Source organism: Mercenaria mercenaria, chromosome 5 (assembly GCF_021730395.1).
Source record: "Mercenaria mercenaria strain notata chromosome 5, MADL_Memer_1, whole genome shotgun sequence".
Taxonomy (NCBI): domain Eukaryota; kingdom Metazoa; phylum Mollusca; class Bivalvia; order Venerida; family Veneridae; genus Mercenaria; species Mercenaria mercenaria.
The window spans coordinates 80,488,623-80,508,683 of NC_069365.1; the positions used below are offsets into that span (position 1 = coordinate 80,488,623).

The following is a 20,061-nucleotide window of genomic DNA, read 5'->3' on the forward strand; positions in this document are numbered from 1 at the left end:
ATAATTTAGCAGTAAACCACCTCACTACTGACTTATTCTTTCTTCCACATCTTAAAACCCCTGATGCGGACCACAAATAAACGGTTCTTCAAAGCTTTCCCCAAAATTAATACTTTCAGACACTAACTTGCCAGGAACTTTAGCCTTCAATTATAATATGCCCGGTGGGGGGATTAGCCATGTGTAACATGGCTCTTGTTTAAGTTTGTTGTAATTGTTAATCCGCTGTAGTCAATGTTAAAGTTCACAAGGTTGTAGTAGGGTTTAATATAAATATCAGATGATGACAAATATGTTCACAAAAAACTGGATAATTTACAATCTCATTTATTTCATATATTTTGATATAGGCCTATATTTTCTTGACCTAATTATGCATGGAAAAATGGAAAGATACTATAGTCCGTTTTATTTGACCTGGCGGGGCGGAGTTAATCTCTGACATATGCAAATAATGGTAATCTCAAAAAACGAGCAAAATAGGTAGAGAAATATAATTGCTTCACTCCGTAATCTTCGGTAACCAACGATTAAAATTCAACGCTACATTGGTTACATGTACTACATAGTACATACCCTGCACTAAAATGTAGTAGACCGTCGCGAAACCATGCCCCGCCAGGCCAAATAAAATGCAAGTATATAGTTGCAAAACATAAAAAGGAAAGACATGGTGAAAAAATAAAATCGTTCCATTTTTGAATGCGTTTAGGTTGCACTATAATACAATTGTATTCAAGGGACATGTTTCTACACACCACACAGAAAGTAGCGTCTAAAATGTAAAAAGCTTATTTGCACTGGTTCTGCGTGACTAACGCAGTAGATCTACATATTTTTAAGTTTGACTGTCTTAAAGCCTTGCTCCGCGGCTATTCAAATTCTATTGTAACTCTTGTATATGCAACTCATGATTATAATAGGTAACAGTTAATGGCCACGCGCAACACTTTAGCACGCAAAACCACAGGTATTTTATATAGAATTTTATATAAAATAGACTCTGTTCATAATCAGGATTTTCATGCTTTTTCAGTGACAATTTAAGGTTGAAAGGTAGGACTGGAGCACTGGCACCAGATCAGAAAGAAAATGCCTCCGTACGTGTTACACCCTACCCCTAGGTATTCTATAAGAACCATGGTCATGAACGGGAAAATATACTAACCCATTTCAATCGCGTATTTCATACCTAAAACACGCAGGTCAGTAAATGTGTACTACTGATATTAAACAAGCGATAATTTATCTTCAATCGTGCACCAGTCACCTTGTCTCAATATTCCATGTTGCAGAGATGCTCCGTATAGTTTATGCTTTAGTCAACGTTACAGAAAAAACTTGCGTGAACTTCCCTAATGAACATCCGGTCTAGAGGTCACGACAGTATGCACATGTTAAGCGAAATGTAAACAAACAAAAACAGAATGCAATATATTCACAGTTTTACGAAAAGACTCGAAATGATGAATGAAATTCATGTTGTATATGGTTTTGAATTTGAAATCATACAAAGTTATACATCAATTCTGTTTATTTAATTCATTTTGCACATTTATGCTACATATAAACATTTTAGCGTACACGTGTAGTAAAATGACGACTGACATACATTTTCACATCAGCCAATCAGAGTGTGTCTATAATCTAGAACGGAACTTCACCAGGGAAGTTCAAGCAAGTTTTTTGTGTACCTGTGAAAAAACTGTAAACTACACGTTGTTTTTCTAAGATAAGAACTATTGAAGAAATGTGACCGGTACACAACGGAAGATAAATTACCACTTGTTTAATATCAATAGTACACATTTACTGAACTGCGTGTTTTAGATATGAAATACGCGATTGAAATGGGTTAGTATATTTTCCCGTTCACGACCATGGTTCTTATAGAATATCTAGGGGTAGGGTATAACATGTACAGAGGCATTTCTTTCTGATCTGGCGCCAGTGGACTGGAGCAGGTCTTTTAACATACCGATTTCATTTAACTCCCCAAATTATTTTATCTCATAATCATACTGAACATTGACACACCTAATCACATGTAAAAAGCAAGGGCTTATAAGATAAACATTAGTAAGCAATAAGTTAACAAAAACACAAAAAAATAAAACATCTTAGTAACACTTTGTAAACATATATTACATTAGTGTTAAGTGATTGATAATTCAGTTAGACCCTATAATGTAGCATACATTACGAGTATCTTTACTATTTTCATTAATAAATAATTGCAAAAAATTAAAATAACTTGGATGGTGCCAGAAATACTTCCTGATATGCTGATTTCTTAAATCTACAAACTCCTGACATTCAATGACAAAATGATACTCATCCTCTAATATGTGACAGTTAGTACAAATTCTGTTTTCATAAGGTATATTATTTGGACGGCTCCATCTACCAGTCTCAACAGCCAATCTATTTATATGTTTTGGCCCTATATCTGTAAACTTGTAAAGATATTTATTCATTTTAAAAATTGCCTTAAGTGTATGTCCTGAAAGCATTTTGTCAGTCTCATTAAAAGAGTCACCTGAGGTAAATAAGATACCATGTCAATTCTTCTAGATGATGTAGGTTAGTTCATAACAACAAAATAAAATGTAAAGTTACAAATATTGAAGAACACTTTTTTCAATAACTTTATACATGAACTAAAACTACAAGTCGTTTTTATACCGGTTGGCATGTTCAATATGGCAATATTTCTCATCTCAACTTTGTTTGATTGATAATGTCCCTTTTACCTATATAACCCTAGGACAGAAGTATCAGTATTTACACACGTAATGCTATATGCACACACATACAATGTTTATGCATCCTTCATATGAAAAAGTCAAAGCTAGCATCATTCTGTGAATGGTCCATGACGATATAGCCTGAATCTCTGTCTAGTTGTTCTTGATATAGTGCTGTCGTGCATAAAAAGTACCAAAAATGATCAATGTAAATCCGACGAACATACTTAAAATTATAAACTTCCGGGCGGTGTCCGACATCCATCTCGCTCCCTCGTAATCACCTGCTCTCGCAAGACGGTTAGCCTGAGAGATAAAACATATTTAAAACTTATAAATTGACAATACCTTAATCTTGAGACACGTACAGTTCGTACAAAATAAAAAGAAAATTCAGTCAAAAATAATATAGGTTATATTTATAACGTAATTTATATATAATTCTTAACTGAACACTTTTTCTAATGTCAGTTATTTTTATAGAATGTAAGAAAGATATTTACTTGTGAACAATGTGATACGCAATGTTCTAAATACATTTTTTTCCTTATATGCAGAATATATAGACAAAGTTCATACTGTCATACTAACGCGGTAGAAAACTAAAATAGAAGGCTGACATTACTTAACTTTTTGCACATTAATGTGCAAGGAGTATAGTACCGATACACGCGAAAACCGTGTTTCCTGGTAAGAACCATTACTGACCTCTTAGTTTTAGGAGAGAATCTAAAGAAAATTCCAGTGTCTGGACCGGAATTCATACCCCGGACCTCTGGCTGGACAGTCAAGCATGTTTCCACTAGACCATATGGCCTTTCAAGATTTATATCACTTTAATAGTTTTAGAACATAAGAAAGGCTAATAACTGTGAACGAAAAGTCGAAGCCAGATTAGGTCTATGCATTTTTGGCTTGGGGCTACGGCTCCAAGCCTATTTTATTGTTTTTGTTTTGTTTGGTACTCAAGTGTGTATTAGTATGATACGAAAAGCCGGGAAGCTGCCGCAAACCGAGATCAATATGTTACGAATTCAGTGATTGGTTGCAGGAACAAGTGACCTGTGACGTAAGCTGCGCAGTGCGGAAATATTGGAAGTTTTCCGATTGCAGTTGCTCTTTTGTTTGTCTATTATTAAAATGGGGGTGTACAGCAATATGAATATAACTATCAAAGGCCTGAAGGGCCTGAGTCGGCTAATGATTGATGTACTGACAGTATAGTCTACCAGTTTCAGTTTGTTTTTAGTTTTTTTTCTTAAAATTTCATAACACAGCTCGATATTTACCCAAAATATTATATCCGGATACGATTACACTTTTCTCCAGTTTTCAACAATATATTTTACAAATTGTGATGATACGAAGACATTTAGCAGCAATTGGCAGTATCTGACATTGAAGTTTACGGTTAAATTACCTCTTATTTAAATCTTTTCATAAAAAAGTTGTTTCGTTTCGTGAAAGCAGCCAAACATAGACGATCTACTTTCGATTTCAAAAACTACAAGAAAATACAATTTAATGTTTCGCCGATTTGTTTATTTCTCGAAAAATAAGAATTAAAATCATTTTTATTATCAGTAGTAACTAAACAAAACCAGTAAGAGCTTCTTCTTTCGATAATTTATCCGTTTACTGACTGCAAAATTCAACCCACGCAAAGTTTATAGAAATCATACGATGCGTGTTTACGTTCAATGTGGGAGAATTAAGGCTGATCGGCTATGTTACCTAACGCATCCAGACGATTCAGATTTTGTTTTTAAAAAAGCATTGTCATGCGTTTCTGTAATTTTATATACGTTTTTATACGCTTAGAAATTATTAGACATGCGTATTTGCATTATTTCTATACGTAATTTACGCTAATACGCATCTTATCTTGAGCCTTGTGGAACTATTTTTTGTCTTTCGCTGGATGTTACCCAAGCTTTGTAAGCCTGCGCAATTCTTAAAATGCACATTTATGCTTAATGAGTTACATTCGAGTATTGCACAATTACAAGTCATAAATATGACAGATTACATCGTATATTGGTCATAGCAAAGGGAATTGACACAACTTAACTTCATTCATGCAGTGAACTGTTTGAAGTTTGAGAAATCTAATGGAACTACATCCCTTCACGTGTTATTCGGTCCATTTAGAGAATCGCTGAACAGCAAGGACTCGTCAAAAGGCTTTCAGCCTTTAGCCGACTCAATAAAACGAAAGTCTGTACGATAAACTGACAACTTCTCAATTTTGACGTTTACATTATTCATGATTGAGTTTACATTTATCCATTCTAGTAAGTGTTAAAAAGATTTAACGGGCAGTTGTGAAATTTGTTAGAGAACACCCTCACCCCCCCCCCCCCCCCCAAACCCCTGAAAGAATGAAACCTGCCAAAAGGTGTCTCAAAAGATATTTTGCCGCCAATTTTTGACAGGACTATTATGGTTGTTTCGATTATTGTCGTAGGGGTGTTATCAAAACAAGTTAACAATATGGAAGTAGCTCTGCAAAGTATATTAAACCAATTTTTTTTTCACAATACCACCGTAATTTGTACATCAGTGTTTATATTTCTGTGTTGTATTGTAATTACTGGTGAATGCCACGGCAAATCTGGGCTGTTTTTCGTACGTGCACCCTTTTGTAAGGAATAGACTATAGAACCATTTAACCAATAGTCTTCAAACTTCATAGGATAATTGGTCTCATTGAGTAGAGAACCCCTATTATTTTTGCGGTCACTGGGTCAAAGTCACAGGGGCCTAGTAAAGGAAATTGGTTTCCTCCGAATTAATAGAACGCTTTGCGCTAGTGTCTTAAAGTTTTATATGGAGGTTGGACACCAGTAGTTCAAAACCCAAAACGCCAAGAATTGTTCAATACCCTTGCCTCTAAAGTTAAGACTGGTGTTCCCATGGGAACAGCAGTAGAAAATCGCAATCATGTTTTGCATAGAATCTTATGTAATGACCCCTACCCCCACTTGTCCAGTTATGTAGACTATGCCAAAACCAGTCGAGCCTTTCCTTTTTAAAAGGAAACTTTATTGTCATTGGATGTGAAATAGACTTATAAGCCACGCCATGAGAAAACCAACATAGTGGCTTTGCGACCAGCATTGATCCGCGCAATCTGGTCAGGATCCATGCTGTTCGCTTTCAAAGCCTATTGCAATTAGAGAAACCGGTAGCGAACAGCATGGATCCTGACCAGACTGCGCGTATGCGCAGGCTGGTCTGGATCAATGCTGGTCGCAAAGCCATTATGTTGGTTTTCTCATGGCGCGGCTCATATTAGCATAACTTTGTTGCTCTGCCAATGGAATTACTCCATTTCATTCAAATCTGGCCATTCTATTTCACATGCAGTTGTCACATCAACTGTATGTATTAAATTTAATTGTTAAATGTTACGATTTGATAGATTCTGGCGGACTGTTAGACGGTTATAAGTTTAATACAGCCGTTTTAAGGTATTATATTAATATTTTCTCGCTTTGCCAACGCTCGCTCAAAATTGAAATTAATATCTTAAAACTTCTGTATTCAAATTATAACATAATATTATACATATTGACTGAAGTATTCTGAAAATTGTATGAATTAAGGGGACGCATACTTTGAAATTAGAAAAAAGTGGGTGGGGTATGATAAAATTTACCTGCAAAAAAGTACAAGGTTTTGGTACATGAAATGGATACTGTTTCAACTGTTATAAGTACACAAAGGATTGCTCACTAAAATAAAAATGAAAAAACTGAAACCAGAAAGTTACTGTTGAATTACATAAGACTTATTGTGTACATTCAAAGTCAACAATTAAGACTTACTGGTGCGAAAATAATAGTGCTTCACCTTGTCCAAACATTTATCAATGTCCTACAGATTCTAATTTAAAGAAAGAATGTGAAATATGGTCACTGTCTTGCTTTTCATTTGGCATATGTAAGCTAAAACACATTATTTAGTTTGTTTACAAAGTAGTGCATAAGAAAAGATACGGTGGTCAAGGAATGCCACATTCCAAAACTAAAAGAGTATATTCCCCTTAATACATTAAACATTTATCGTTACAGAAGTCTAGTGGCTTACAATAAGGGCCTAGAAATGTTGCCATTATTAATTTTTAACTTGGTATTCATGAACTACAATGCACTTAAATATCAAAACACATTCAACAAACTTTTGAAAATGTATTGTCTTAAAAATCCCTAAAATAAGGTATGAAATTTGGCTGTGAGGTCCAATCAATGTGTATATGTGCAAAAGTAACATTATAATCTTGTTCACAAAAGTTACTAATACACAGCAGGCATGTCAATGATCAAAACTGGACGAATATACAATTATCCTCACTTTAATGTCATTTATAATTTATCCTTGAATTCTCCACCATACTTTTCATAACTCTGTTTGCACGAGTTGCACGAGAATGCTGTCATTCACGTAAAAAATGGGGTCAAATAAGTTGTAAATGCAATATCATCTAAACGTAATTAATGGATTATGCAGTTCAAGATAAACTTTATCTCATAACGTAACGAACATGTATAATGTTGTAACAACAACTTTACTTACACTGATTTAAATAGCAGTCGGTTTATAAGTGACTTTATTGATTCATTTTGTGTTTTGTTATTGTTGTCAAAAAGTATAACGGAAGTGCCTCACAACTGAAGCGGAAACCAGTTTGATGCGCAAAGTAGTCCAATGTAAGTAATATTTTTTGACAAATGTCCACAGAAATTAATAATTTTCTAATATTAAAGACGAATATCTGAATAGGATTCATTATTTGATAAGAAATTATAATCATCGACATGTTTTTTTTAAAAATCGTACACGTGCTGACACCTAAGTTGTCTCCCGTTGTTTATTAAAGTTACCTTTCGTCCGGCGCAGTAATACATTTGCAGTGAATCGCCGAGAAGTCGTGGGAAAATTAAAAACCATGTAAATAAACTAAAATTAACCACCTTTTCAAGATGAATTTCAAGTGATCGCCATTATGCATTTAACCCGCCTGACCTGTGTAGCATCTTAGATATCTGTTCTAAGGTATTCATTGTGTAGAATGTCATGTTATGCCCTTGCAATGCTAATACCAATCTGATTTTATTTGTTTACATTTTTATCAATGAGAAATATGGCGTCCATCCCGAGCTGAAATGACGTGGCGTTAAATTTTTACATGTTTAAGCAAACCTGGTGTATTAGAAAGAAAATCTCATCCCTTCAACATTATTTGGAACACTGTTATTGTAAAAAACCTGTTTTTTCCTTATAAAAAATCTTAATATTTTGTGTTGAATGTACTTTCACAAAGACCTCTGTTTTCCTATTACATTCATAGTACCACATCCTTATCCACAAAATACTGAATATTACAGGTGTCCATCAGTATTATATCAGTTTAGGAATATGTATTTTATTTTCCCACCATCGATTTCTTGAATATGCACCCCTTCCGCATTTCTGTATGAACTGTGAATGTAGCAATATGCGTCCCCTTAACATAGTTTACTAAATACAATTTAATTGACCTGTCAAAACATGTTCCCGGCTTTCATGTTAATCTTTTATAGGCTCGAACAAAATTTAATGAAAGCCGGGTCCATGTTTTGACAGGTCAAATAAATTGTACTTTAATACAATGTGTTGAAGTAAAGGTAAATTATAACATATCACGTGACCAACAGAGCGAAGGAAAGTTCAATAAAGTTTACACCATGACTAAATTTTGCACTAAACTTCCTGGGTCATTGTGTCGTTTCTCATTTTTGTTTACAATGAAAGCTCTTTGAAATGAATTTCATGTAGGTATAGTGGACGCAACTTGACCCCGATGGTTGAACTTTGCATTATAATACATAATGAAACACAACCTATTGTTAAAAAGGAGTGTACGTAAAACACGAGCTGCACGAGAAAAAGGAAATATAAATTTGTGTAAATATAAATTAGTGTATTGGAAAGTTTTATCTGATCAAACGTAGGTATATATACTTTGATACTGCACTATATACAAACTAATTCCATATAAATATACACGGCTACCCTAAGCACCCTTGATTTCTACAATGAAATAACCGATATGAATAATCGGCCTAAGGTCAACCATCGCGGTCAAGTTGCGACTACTATACATGTTAATGGTTAAAATGCAATGAAATGAAAAGGAAAATACTATCTTTTAAGTTTTAACAGAACGTACGTTATTCGTTGCCATTTCTGTGTCCAGTCAATAGAATATAAATACACTCAACAAAATTCCTAATCGGTCAGTTTATATTGTATTACTATTTTGTTAATAATGCATGTATTTACAAGACATTTCACATAGGTACTGCAGCTAATTATTGATTTATTTTTGGCCGACTCACGGCCAACGTAACCGCTTCAGGGGTTTTGAAAAATATAGCATATTGTGCACGTGCAGGGCAAGTGTACCAATATGCACGTGTTAATGAATACTTTTAGCGTTACTGACGAAAGTCCTACTAGGAAAACACAAATTATCGTGAAATTGACACAAAAACAACGCGCACGGGCTGTCGGGATTTTACAACAAAATTCAAAATCGACCACTTCATTGAATTGTACTTGGGTTAAATTTTACTAAAAGAGCGCGGATGGTTGATAACCAACGATTGAAGGTTCTTGTAAACAGATATAAGGTTAAAAATGGAAATAACCTTCAAACTAACAGCTACAAACAAATTATATCAAAATTCTTATGAAATTGCAAAAATAATTACACACGTGTCGTAAATGTGTCCCGTTTGGCAACATTTCGACAGGTCGATCGCGTTGCTCTTGTGTCAATTTCACCATTATATGTGTTTTTCTAGTGGGACTTTCGTCAGTAATACCAAAAGTGGAAACGAACACGTGGATGTTGGTGCACATGCCTTGCACGTGCAAAATATGCAATTCTAGTCAAAACGCCTAATGCGGTTACTTTGACCGCGAGTCGCCAAAAGTAAATTAATAATTGCTGCAGTACCTATTCAAATGTCGGTATGTGGAATTTCGTGTGAATACATGCTTTATTAATAAAATAGTAATACAATATAAAAGTGACCGATTAGGAATTTTGTTGAGTGTACATATATAAAAATTGGAAACTGGAAAAGTACAAAGCTATACATATAAAACATTGACTTAGGCTTACACGTGGTTCGCCGATTCATGATAAGGATACTTTACCAGTATTTGAATATCTATCCGTATGTAAACAAGACGACAATGATGTCACTAGAGCGTTCACTTAACTTCCCTTTCTAAAGCATAAAAATAGTTTCAACAATGGAACAACTGTCAGCAAATTATTTTAAAATCAGCTCAGCTGTTCCAGAGAAAATTTTCAAAGGTTTCAATTGAGCCATTTGAGCCGCGCCATGAGAAAACCAACATTGTGGCTTTGCGACCAGCATTGATCCAGACCAGCCTGTGCATCCGCACGATCTGGTCAGGATCCATACTGCTCGCTTTCAAAGCCTATTGCAATTAGAGAAACCGGTAGCGAACTGCATGGATCCTTACCAGATGCACAGCTGGTCAGGATCCATGCTGGTCTCAAAGCCACTATGTTTGTTTTCTCACGGCGCGGCTCATATATGGAAATTAGCCATACGCCATAATTTGACAAATAAAATTACCTCTAACAACTTTGCAGCTTTGATTGCCGTACCGTTAAAAGTTAGGTTCTTTGTGCTCTCACTTCAGACAGGCTTTTTGAGTATACATAGATTGTTCCTATTTATATGTTTTACTTTATTTAATCTTGTATTTGTTACTAATGTTAGAGCCTTCTCAGTGGGGACTTATTTCATTTTTACTGTCTTTTCAAACCTCAGTCAAGTAGGGTAAGTGCTAGGTTGGCATTTTCAACTTGTTTTTGTCCGTTTCATAGTTCATGTTACATATATAGTGGTGTTGGTTGTTTTTGTTTCTTTCCTCCCCACCCCCATTGTATTTACACCCATTCTCCTATAACTGTGGGTGAGGTTAGGTGGCCACCATAATTACCTTAATTTTGATAATTTTGGCCGCCGGTCGTCCACGGGCGGAGACCCACTGTGTTGGTTTTCCCTGCTTGTTTGTTTGTTCGTTTGCTTTTTTTTTTTTTTTTGGGGGGGGGGGGGGGGGGGGGTTCTCTGCTATAATTTTCCGTTACGATTCCTTTTTGTTGTTGGCCCACTTTTCGACAAATGGCTCAATTGCTATGTTTTAGGGTGCTCGGATCTACATTTTTGAGCAAAGGATTTTGAATATTCACCAAAGCATAAAAGATACAGGACGGACAAGAACAATACAAAAATTGTAGACATCAAATGTGAACTTCAGGTTAGAGCAAGGGGCTTGACTTTTGCTTTCCTTAGGAAACTAGTCTTCTTATGGTGAAAAGACGGGACAATCAATAAATACATTTTTAATACTTTTACCTTAAATTTGAGCTTGAACTTAGAGATACTAATCTGGCTCTTCCACACGACAGTTCAGACAGGCTTTTTGTTAAGATATTAACCATGCATGCAAAGTAATTAACTGGTCAAATAAAGTACGTAGTTGTTTAGAATCTCTAAACTATATTTGGGACCTCATTTTCCATTTTTTGGTTATTGTTTACATCATGTTATCATTAAGCAGTATGAATTAATATATTTTACACCAGACAAGGCTACAGTGGGAAGAAATATTTAGTATTGTTTGATAATTCAGTATTACATAAAGGACGTAATTAGTTAATGATAAAGACCTGTTTCGTATTTATAACAAGTGCGCAACAATGCGCTAACTGACAATAAACTTTTTTGCTGTTTTGCTTAACCTTGAGCCTGCTCTGCCTTTGTGACCAGTGCAGACCAAGATTAGCCTGCACATCCGTGTAGTCTGATCATGGACTGCACTGTTCGCTTTTCAGTCAGTAGATTTTCAGACAACTGAATAATAAGTGGTATTGCACAAATTGAATGATGGACCAGTCCATTTTAGAAACTTGGCAGGGTAAAGGTTAAGAGATAATAAAAACGTTTGCGGATACATTGTGAAATCCTTTTATTTCGTGGGCACGAAATGGTTGGGGTTTTGCGGCCAATATTAAATTTTGAACATAAATGGGAAGTTAGCTTATTCGTTGGGATTTAATTTCGTTGGGTGCACTCAACCACGAAATCTACGAGAATTCGTTCTCCATGAAAAGTAATAATTTCACAGTATTGCAAGCATTCAGTCTGAATTTTGTATATAAGTTTGACCTGATTGAAATACCATGTATAAAACAGTCCATCCTAGCCAATGAAAATGTTATATACATACCTTGTTTGCATAATAGATAGCGTAAATGCCTGTGGGCCAGAAGCAGCAGAGGAATACAAGTATGGAGTCCACCATGCGATCTGGGGGGCGTGGCTTAATGATCACTGTCTCGGCCTGCGGTTGATTAACAAGCTAGAAATATATAAACATAAAACAAAACAAAAAATCATTTTTACATATCGCTGCATTTTAGAAATTTGCTTTTTTCTTCAATTTGCTTAAATGGCATGAAACATAACTGTCTATATAAAAACAAAAGGGGCGTGATGGCCCTTAATATGGCTGTCCATACCTTGACTGTTAAACATCTAATATAATGCCCTACTGCTTCATCAAAGTTAACTATGATTTACTTTAATTAGTTCTGTTTCCAGCAATATCTGTCTAGACTAGAAACTGGGACATTTGTTCGGCTGCAAATAAGTTGTTCCATCTATTAAAGGAGTGGGCTTTAATCAACAACCATTATTAATAAGCAACCTTTTCCTTTAGTGACATTGTTTTATGTCAAGTTGACTCAGTCTCGAATGGACTGCCACTAACTTCATAAAGACAAACATTTAACATGCACAACTCGTTGGAAATGTAACCTCTTAAGTGATAATAATAAGGTTTTTGAATGATTAAACCATGCGACCTTGTTTGAGATCTTAGATGACCCAGTATTGAATTTGACCTGATTGCATAATATTATATAGAGACAATCATATCAACAATCCTTCCTGAATCTCAAGTAAACATATTGTTTATAACGCTTTTCTGTGATATGTACACCAAGAAACCGAATTTTTGATCCGCACGATAACCCAGATTAAAACTAGGTCTAGATTATATAACGACACACGTTTTGACAAAGTTTCATGAAGATAGAACGGGAAATGTAGCCCCCTAGAGTTTCTTAGCTTTTTCTGTGATTTGAACAAATACTATATTAATAACGATAAACATGCTGACCAGTTTCCATAAAGATTTGATTGGCATCTACTTTAAACGTGTAATTACTAAATGGACGACTGACGTCGGACCATCTATCAATACAAATGACTCACTCTGAACCCTAAAGGCTTAAAATGCGTTATTAAAATTATAATTAGCGATTTTGAAATTTGAGCCGCGCCATGAGAAAACGAACATAGTGGCTTTGCGACCAGCATGGATCCGGACCAGCCTGCTTATCCGCGCAGTCTGGCCAGGATCCATACTGTTCGCTTTCAAAGCCTATTATAATTAGAGAAAAGGTCAGTGAACAGCATGGATCCCGACCAGACTGCGTGGATGCGCAGGCTGGTCTGGATCCATGCTGGCAAAAAAGCCACTATGCTGGTTTTCTCATGGCGTGGCTCATTTATATTTGTCATTTGAAAAGAAGTAGTGTTGTACAATAATGAAGAAAAAGGAAGGTTTAGAACGGTCCATTTCGAAGCCCATGTACATTTTTACTATCAAAATTTATCCTATTCTGCAGCCTTTTACGTCAGCGGACATATAATTATATTCGAAATTATCATAAAAATATTTTTTCACTTTGTAAATTTTATTCACTATTTTAATCGTTTACCAAAAATATCATATAATGTACTTACCAGGGTGGTGCTGGCACTGATGTAGGGTTGTTCGACATTACCCGGTTGTTGTGATGGATAACCAGTTTGTTTTGGCCCTGGTTGATAGGGCGGGGGTGCATCTTCCCCGTAACTGGTATTTTTGTCTGTGTAGAAATCACCGGGTTGGTCGTAACCTACAGAGGAATCACAAAATATACGTGTAATTAGTGGGGCTGATATTACGTAAATAAAGTGGTGATACAAGTAAGAAACTTGCAGAAAAGCCTCATCGGACCTTGAAAACTGCAAATGTAAAGTGGGTCCAAAAACACCTCTTTTTATTCAAGATGGCCACCATTTTCATTGTGGCCGCCTGATATAAAGAGACCATTTGACATACAGACGAAGTAAAGTAAACCAAACTCTTGGACAAAATTAATTAGATAAATGAATTTGTTAATTAAAACAAGTCAAAGTATTTATAGAATAACAGATTCTTCAAAATGTATATAATATATAATATACCATTATACAATATTGCCTATTTTCAAAATAAACACGTTCAAAGACCTTTTACATAGCTCATGAAGACAAATTATACATAAACATATATAACTTCTCTACATTTAAAATCCATTTTATATGTATGGCAGAGGTATCAGATTTCAATTATTGATTTTTATATCGTTAAATTCAACCTGCAATAGGTCTATATTAAGATTGAATGAATGGAAGCAACTCGGCTACAAGTATTCATTGACATAATGGTGGTGCAGAAGTAAGTCTCGTACTGAATTTAAAAACGTTTAACATATAATTAAATTTTATAAATTTGAATACGACTTTTTCGATAATTTGAGTGATGATATTTTACGGTACAGTGCGTTAGGAGAAGTGTATTTGCGCGACGATTTAAACAGTCGTACGAGAGAAGCATTAGATTTTATAGAAGACATTAATCTTGGCAGATTATGTAGATGTACCAAATTTTTATTCTCCCCCAAAACAGAGAAACTCTTAAGATAAAGTTATAAACTCGGCTCTCGTGGATTTTGCAAGGTCGGATCACACTCGGCGCTTGCGCGCCTCGTGAGATCCGATCTGGCAAAATAAATAAAATTTAAATATGAAAAGTATCTTGATTTTATTGATAATGATTATTTGAGAAAACTTCACTTGTTTCAGATTATCAGCTCATTCTCTAGCTATAGAAACTGGGAGGTACGTAGGAACCGATAGAATAAATAGAGTGTGTCGAAATTGCAATTACAATGTTGTTGAGTCGGAATATCACTTTTTAATGACTTTTCAAAAATATTCTAATATCCGTACCAAATTTTTGCCACGCATTTCGTGGCCAAATGTCAATTTATTTAACTGTCTGATGAGTTCAAATAAAAGGAAAACTATTTTGAATATTTGTAAAAACCTTAAAGAAGCATATAGTATCAGAAATGCAGAGGTGTAAATATGTACTTGTAACTGTTTAGGTAATATTACCTTTTTCTGTTCATGCTGCCGCCATATGTACATGCTATTATATAGATAATCATACTACTAACATATTCATAACATGTCATGTATGATTACATATCTATTGTATCAGTATTTTCTTTTTTCTGTTCATTAGCCAAAGGCAAGTTCTTGTCGATGTTTGCTAATAAAATGTTGTTGTTGTTGTTGTATAAAGAAATGAATATTAACTTTTAAAAACGTTTAAAATGAAACACATATACCCATTTATCCATCGCTGCTCATAAATCTTCATTTATTTATATTAGAAGTGACTGATAATAATTAAACTATAATAAGAAAAAATAATAAAAAATAATATCTTAGAGATAAAAATATCATTTTTTACATAAATCGAGGCTGTTTTTTAAATGACCGATTTAAATAATTTGCTGATTTTGTTTCCATTTTATCATATACAAACAATTACAAACTGCATTTAGAGCAGAGCTTTAACCCTTAGCCTGCTGCAGGCGAATTTAACAGCCTTTGCAAACAGCTTGGAACCAGATCAGACGCCGATTAAATCGGCGTCTGATCAGGTTCCAAGCTGTTTGCTACTCTGACAATATTTCTTCCAATTTTGGAGCAAACTGAATGAACTTTACAATTTTAGCAGGCGACATTTCCAGCAGACGACAATTTATCTAGCATGCTAAAGGTTAAAGCAAAAGTGATTCATTTATCTATAGCAGGGTGGCTGCTATATCATACAAAATATTTTCCTTAATAGTATGGCTCCAATGTTTTACAAACATTTTCTTTGTTTTGTGTTTGTTACTTCTCTACAGTTATGGAAATATAATATTGATATTTTGAATAATCCATGAAAAAGTAGCTTTAATGCATGAGAATATCAACTTCCTTATAAACAAATTAATTGTCCTGTTTTGCTAATCAGTAAACGATCAGAAAAAAACCCCCAAAAAACCCAATATATCCGTAAAGCTACTCGGTATTGTAAACAAAATAAAATGTTTAACAAATAGATATTAATGTACATGCTTATTCAATCTGAAGGTTTTTTTCCCAACCCATTGATTACCGCCTTAAGAAATGTCATAAAACTGTGAAATACAAACGATGTGGATTTTATTATATTTTTGCCTTATGGGTCATTAAAAAACTATGTTAATTTTCAGAATTATATCCCTGTGAAAGGTTAAGATTTCTAAATACTTCTTCATTATTAAACTATTTTGATAATATACAATGATAAAATTTAAAAACATAATTTGCTGCTGTATTACTTGATAAATGGTACAAAAATAAAACAAGAGAAAATGGTACAAGGAAATCTGCGTAAATATCAATAAATGAAATTCATATTAACACAAAAGAATAATACAGCAATTAAGCAATTCAGTAATACTCAAGACAGAGCATATTTATTAATATTCCTCAAATAGGCGTAAGATATAATAGATTATTGTAAACAACGCGAAACTATTTGAGTTAAATCTGAGAAAATAATTCAATAAAGTTTGACTTTTATGTTGAAAATACGAATCACTCCACCAGAATGACACTTAATAATTCATATTAACGAAGATTAAAAAAAAGAAGCAACTGTATTTACCTGCTCTTTCCGCCATTTTATTTCACAGCTATGTTAATTCCGAATACACAATTTCGGTACGTGTATTTTTACTATTTGATATTTACCTAAGCGAAGCGAGGATGTAATTCGATTAGATATCTATCTGACTTGAAAACTTGACGTTAACACGATAATTATTCAAAAATGTCCCTTGCTTTCTATAGAAAACAGTATGATACTATTATTTTATACTGTTAGCGCTTACTAGACCTTTCTAACGTAACCTAATTACGAAACGGAATACTGGATCCTTAAAATTTTAGGCTAATTTGTGGTCTACTTGTAGACAATTTCATCCAATAGTAATGCAATAGTATCTCCCTTAGACCATTATTTGCAAATAACATTTACGGATTCAGTAATCCGTTTCTGATTTACGTTTACGTTAGAAAGGTCTATTTGCCAGTAACCCTTATGAAAGTACATATGGTGGTATGCATTAATTGTATATTCTTCAAATACCGGACTTGAAAGACTATGAATTTGACGTTCACGAACAATCTGAGTCATTTAAAAATTGCATTGTTGTTTGCTTGTTTGATTTAACGTGGCACCCACACAGTTACAGTAAAACCTGTGTTAAAGACCACCTCTGAACAGAGACCACCTGACTCTAAAGACCACATGTTTTATTTCCCATTCTATCATTTACAGTGTATTTTAACCTGTGAATTAAGATCACCTCCCAATAAAGACCACATTTTCGCTCTCCCAATGGTGGTCTTTACAGACAGGTTTGACTGTATAGGTCATATGGTGACTTTCCAGCTTTGATGGTGGAGGAGGGGGCCTCCGTGGCCGAGTGGTTAGAGTCGTTGACTTCAAACCATTTGCCCCTCATCGATGTGGGTTCGAAACCTCATTTGGGGCGTAGAATTCTTCACGTGAGGAAGCCATCCAGCTGGCTTACGGAAGGTCGGTGGTTCTACCCAGGTGCCCGCTCGTGATGAAATTGTGCACGGAGGGGCACCTGGGGTCTTCCTTCACCATTAAAGCTGGAAAGTCGCCATATGACCTAAAATTGTTCAGGTGGACGTTTAACAACAGGATATATAATAGGTAATTAGCTTGATGGTGGAGGAAGACCCCACGTGCCCCTCCGTGCATTATATTATTACGAGCACTTGGATAGAGCCTCCGACCTACCGTATGCCAGCTGGATGGTTTCCTCACATGAAGAATTCAACACCCCGAGTGGTTCTTGAGCTTTGAAGCCATTCAACCGGTGCCCAGTGTTGGTATTTATTTTTGTGGGCTATTGTGATATACAGCCAAACCTGTGTTAAAGACCACCTCTGAACAGAGACCACCTGACGCTAAAGAGCACATGTTTTATTTCCCATTTTAACATTTACAGTGTATTTTAACATGTGAATTAAGACCGCCTTCCAATAAAGACCACATTTTCGCTCTCCTAAGGGTGGTCTTTATAGACAGGTTTGACTGTATTTAATATATAGACAACCATAACACACACATTCTACTTTATTGTGATGTTCTTGTAACATAAGATATTATTGCTCTATGAAATCATTCACGGTTTTCATCGTTACTTATGTGTCTAAAATTTCGTCTCTATACAATATCGGCCATATAAAACTGATTTTAAGCTAGTCTTAGTTTTCCAATTTAACGATTATCTCGTTTAATTGCATTTCCGTAGTGAAAACTTCACTCGAGGCATGGTATTTGGCTTCCGGTAGATTTGTGTGCTCTGTTAACATGTCTTTCGACGAAGAACGTTCCCGACATAGACATTCTCGTCCAGTTTCTTCTCTCAGAGGTATCTCAACAGCCCCCCCCCCCCCCCCCCCCCCCCCCCCCGATGGGGTATTGTAGTCTGAATCTGCTCTCTCAGATGCTTTCAAACGTGAAAGAAGCCGTTTTATCAAGCAAGTAAGAAAACACCGCACGTCAGTATAAGAACTATTTCAGTAACTTTGTAGCTTGTTCTTGAAAAGCCGAATAAAATATTCAATGCGATGAATTTGGCACACTTATTTAACGGTGCTCTTTTAATCCTTGGTCTGACAAATGGCTCAAATTTTGTTAAGCAGGTTGCTCAAAGAAAATTTCCAAACCCCTAATTATAAAGGAACCTGTAACTGCCGAAAGTTTATCTACATTTGTAAAGAAATTAACTTTTGAAAAGTATACGTTGGCAGCTTTCATTACACTTTATGCCTTTTCTTTTGTCGGTTTTCTCAGAATAAGTGAAGCTTTAAAATTAAGTTTGTAATGTTCATTCAATTTCAACACAGTTACTGTTCTATTATGACTGAAAAGACACAGTTACCGTTCTATTATGACTGAAAAGATAATGAAACAAACAGAAGGTAGTTTTTGGCACGGAGAGATAATATCACATATCTGGTGACTTTATTGAGTTGATATTTAGCTGAGGCCGGAAAATAACATATCATTAAATATCATAATAAGCCTTTATCAGAGAATTATTTATCGAGATACCCAGTGAACTTGCTCAGGATCATTAAAAGTTCATTTCGTTTATATGGAGATACGTTTAGTGCAAATTCAGGACCCAAAGACCGTCTCTGGAAAAGGAATGGCAGATGGCGTTCCAAATCAGCTAAACACGGTTATATAAGGGCTCATTGCATGAAGTACTCACAGTGTTTAGTTTTATTGTTGTCTACATTTAATCGTTGTCATCATCGTTGTCGTCGACGGGGTTTGTTAATGTTGCGTTTAAGTCATTTGCTCATACCAAAGTAACTAATATTGGCCTGCTGGTCAATAGTCTAAACTATTGCACTAGGGCCCAAGTTTTTGTTAGTACATGACTTCAGAAATAAATTTTCATCTTTTTTCTTCTTCAAATTTTAGTCTAGCAAAACTAAGTGTCACAAAAACTAAGTAACACAAAGTATGGACTGGCGATTTATTTGAGTGATGCAATGAATTCTGAATATTTTACATTACTCAGAACAAACAAAACACGTAAAAACAGAATTTTCTTAAGCGAGTGGTAAGGAGAAACCTAAAAGGCCTCAATAAAAGACGTTGACACATAATGTTCAATCTTAATTTAATCAGGAAGTAGAAGAAGATTTAAATATGGTAGCATGCCTTGAAGATGGTCGTGTAGAAGAGCCAGATAATGATCTCTTCATAGAAATAAGTCAATCGGAAATACAGACAGTTCCCTGCGGGATCAGACCACAGTAAAAGTATATGAAACTCCGTCAGCGAGGAAGAGAAAAGAGTTAAACAATCCGAGACACGTGCTATAAAAAACCTCGAAACTAGCAATATTCAATATTTTATTGCAAACGTAATTCTTTTCTCACGCAACGTCCGGCATTTGTATTCTAAA

At 35.0% G+C, this 20,061-nt stretch overlaps 1 protein-coding gene across 1 annotated transcript; it reads right to left on the reverse strand.

Moving 5' to 3' along the window:
• Positions 1-311: 311 nt before the first annotated feature.
• On the reverse strand, positions 312-16,957 carry LOC123557750 (proline-rich transmembrane protein 1-like). Its single transcript, XM_045349415.2, has 4 exons — positions 16,704-16,957; positions 13,652-13,806; positions 12,069-12,200; positions 312-3,053 (listed from the first exon to the last, which is right to left on the reverse strand). Exons 1-4 carry the CDS (start codon positions 16,717-16,719, stop codon positions 2,901-2,903), a joined length of 456 nt encoding a protein of 151 aa, XP_045205350.1. The 5' UTR covers positions 16,720-16,957; the 3' UTR covers positions 312-2,900.
• Positions 16,958-20,061: the final 3,104 nt, after the last annotated feature.

Excerpts from the sequence above, each read along its gene's own strand:
- LOC123557750 (XM_045349415.2), bottom strand. Across the intron at positions 12,201-13,651 it reads TCAGTGCCAGCACCACCCTG|CTTGTTAATCAACCGCAGGC; the intron begins GTAAGTACATTA and ends ATATATTTCTAG. Across the intron at positions 3,054-12,068 it reads CTATCTATTATGCAAACAAG|GCTAACCGTCTTGCGAGAGC; the intron begins GTATGTATATAA and ends TTTATCTCTCAG.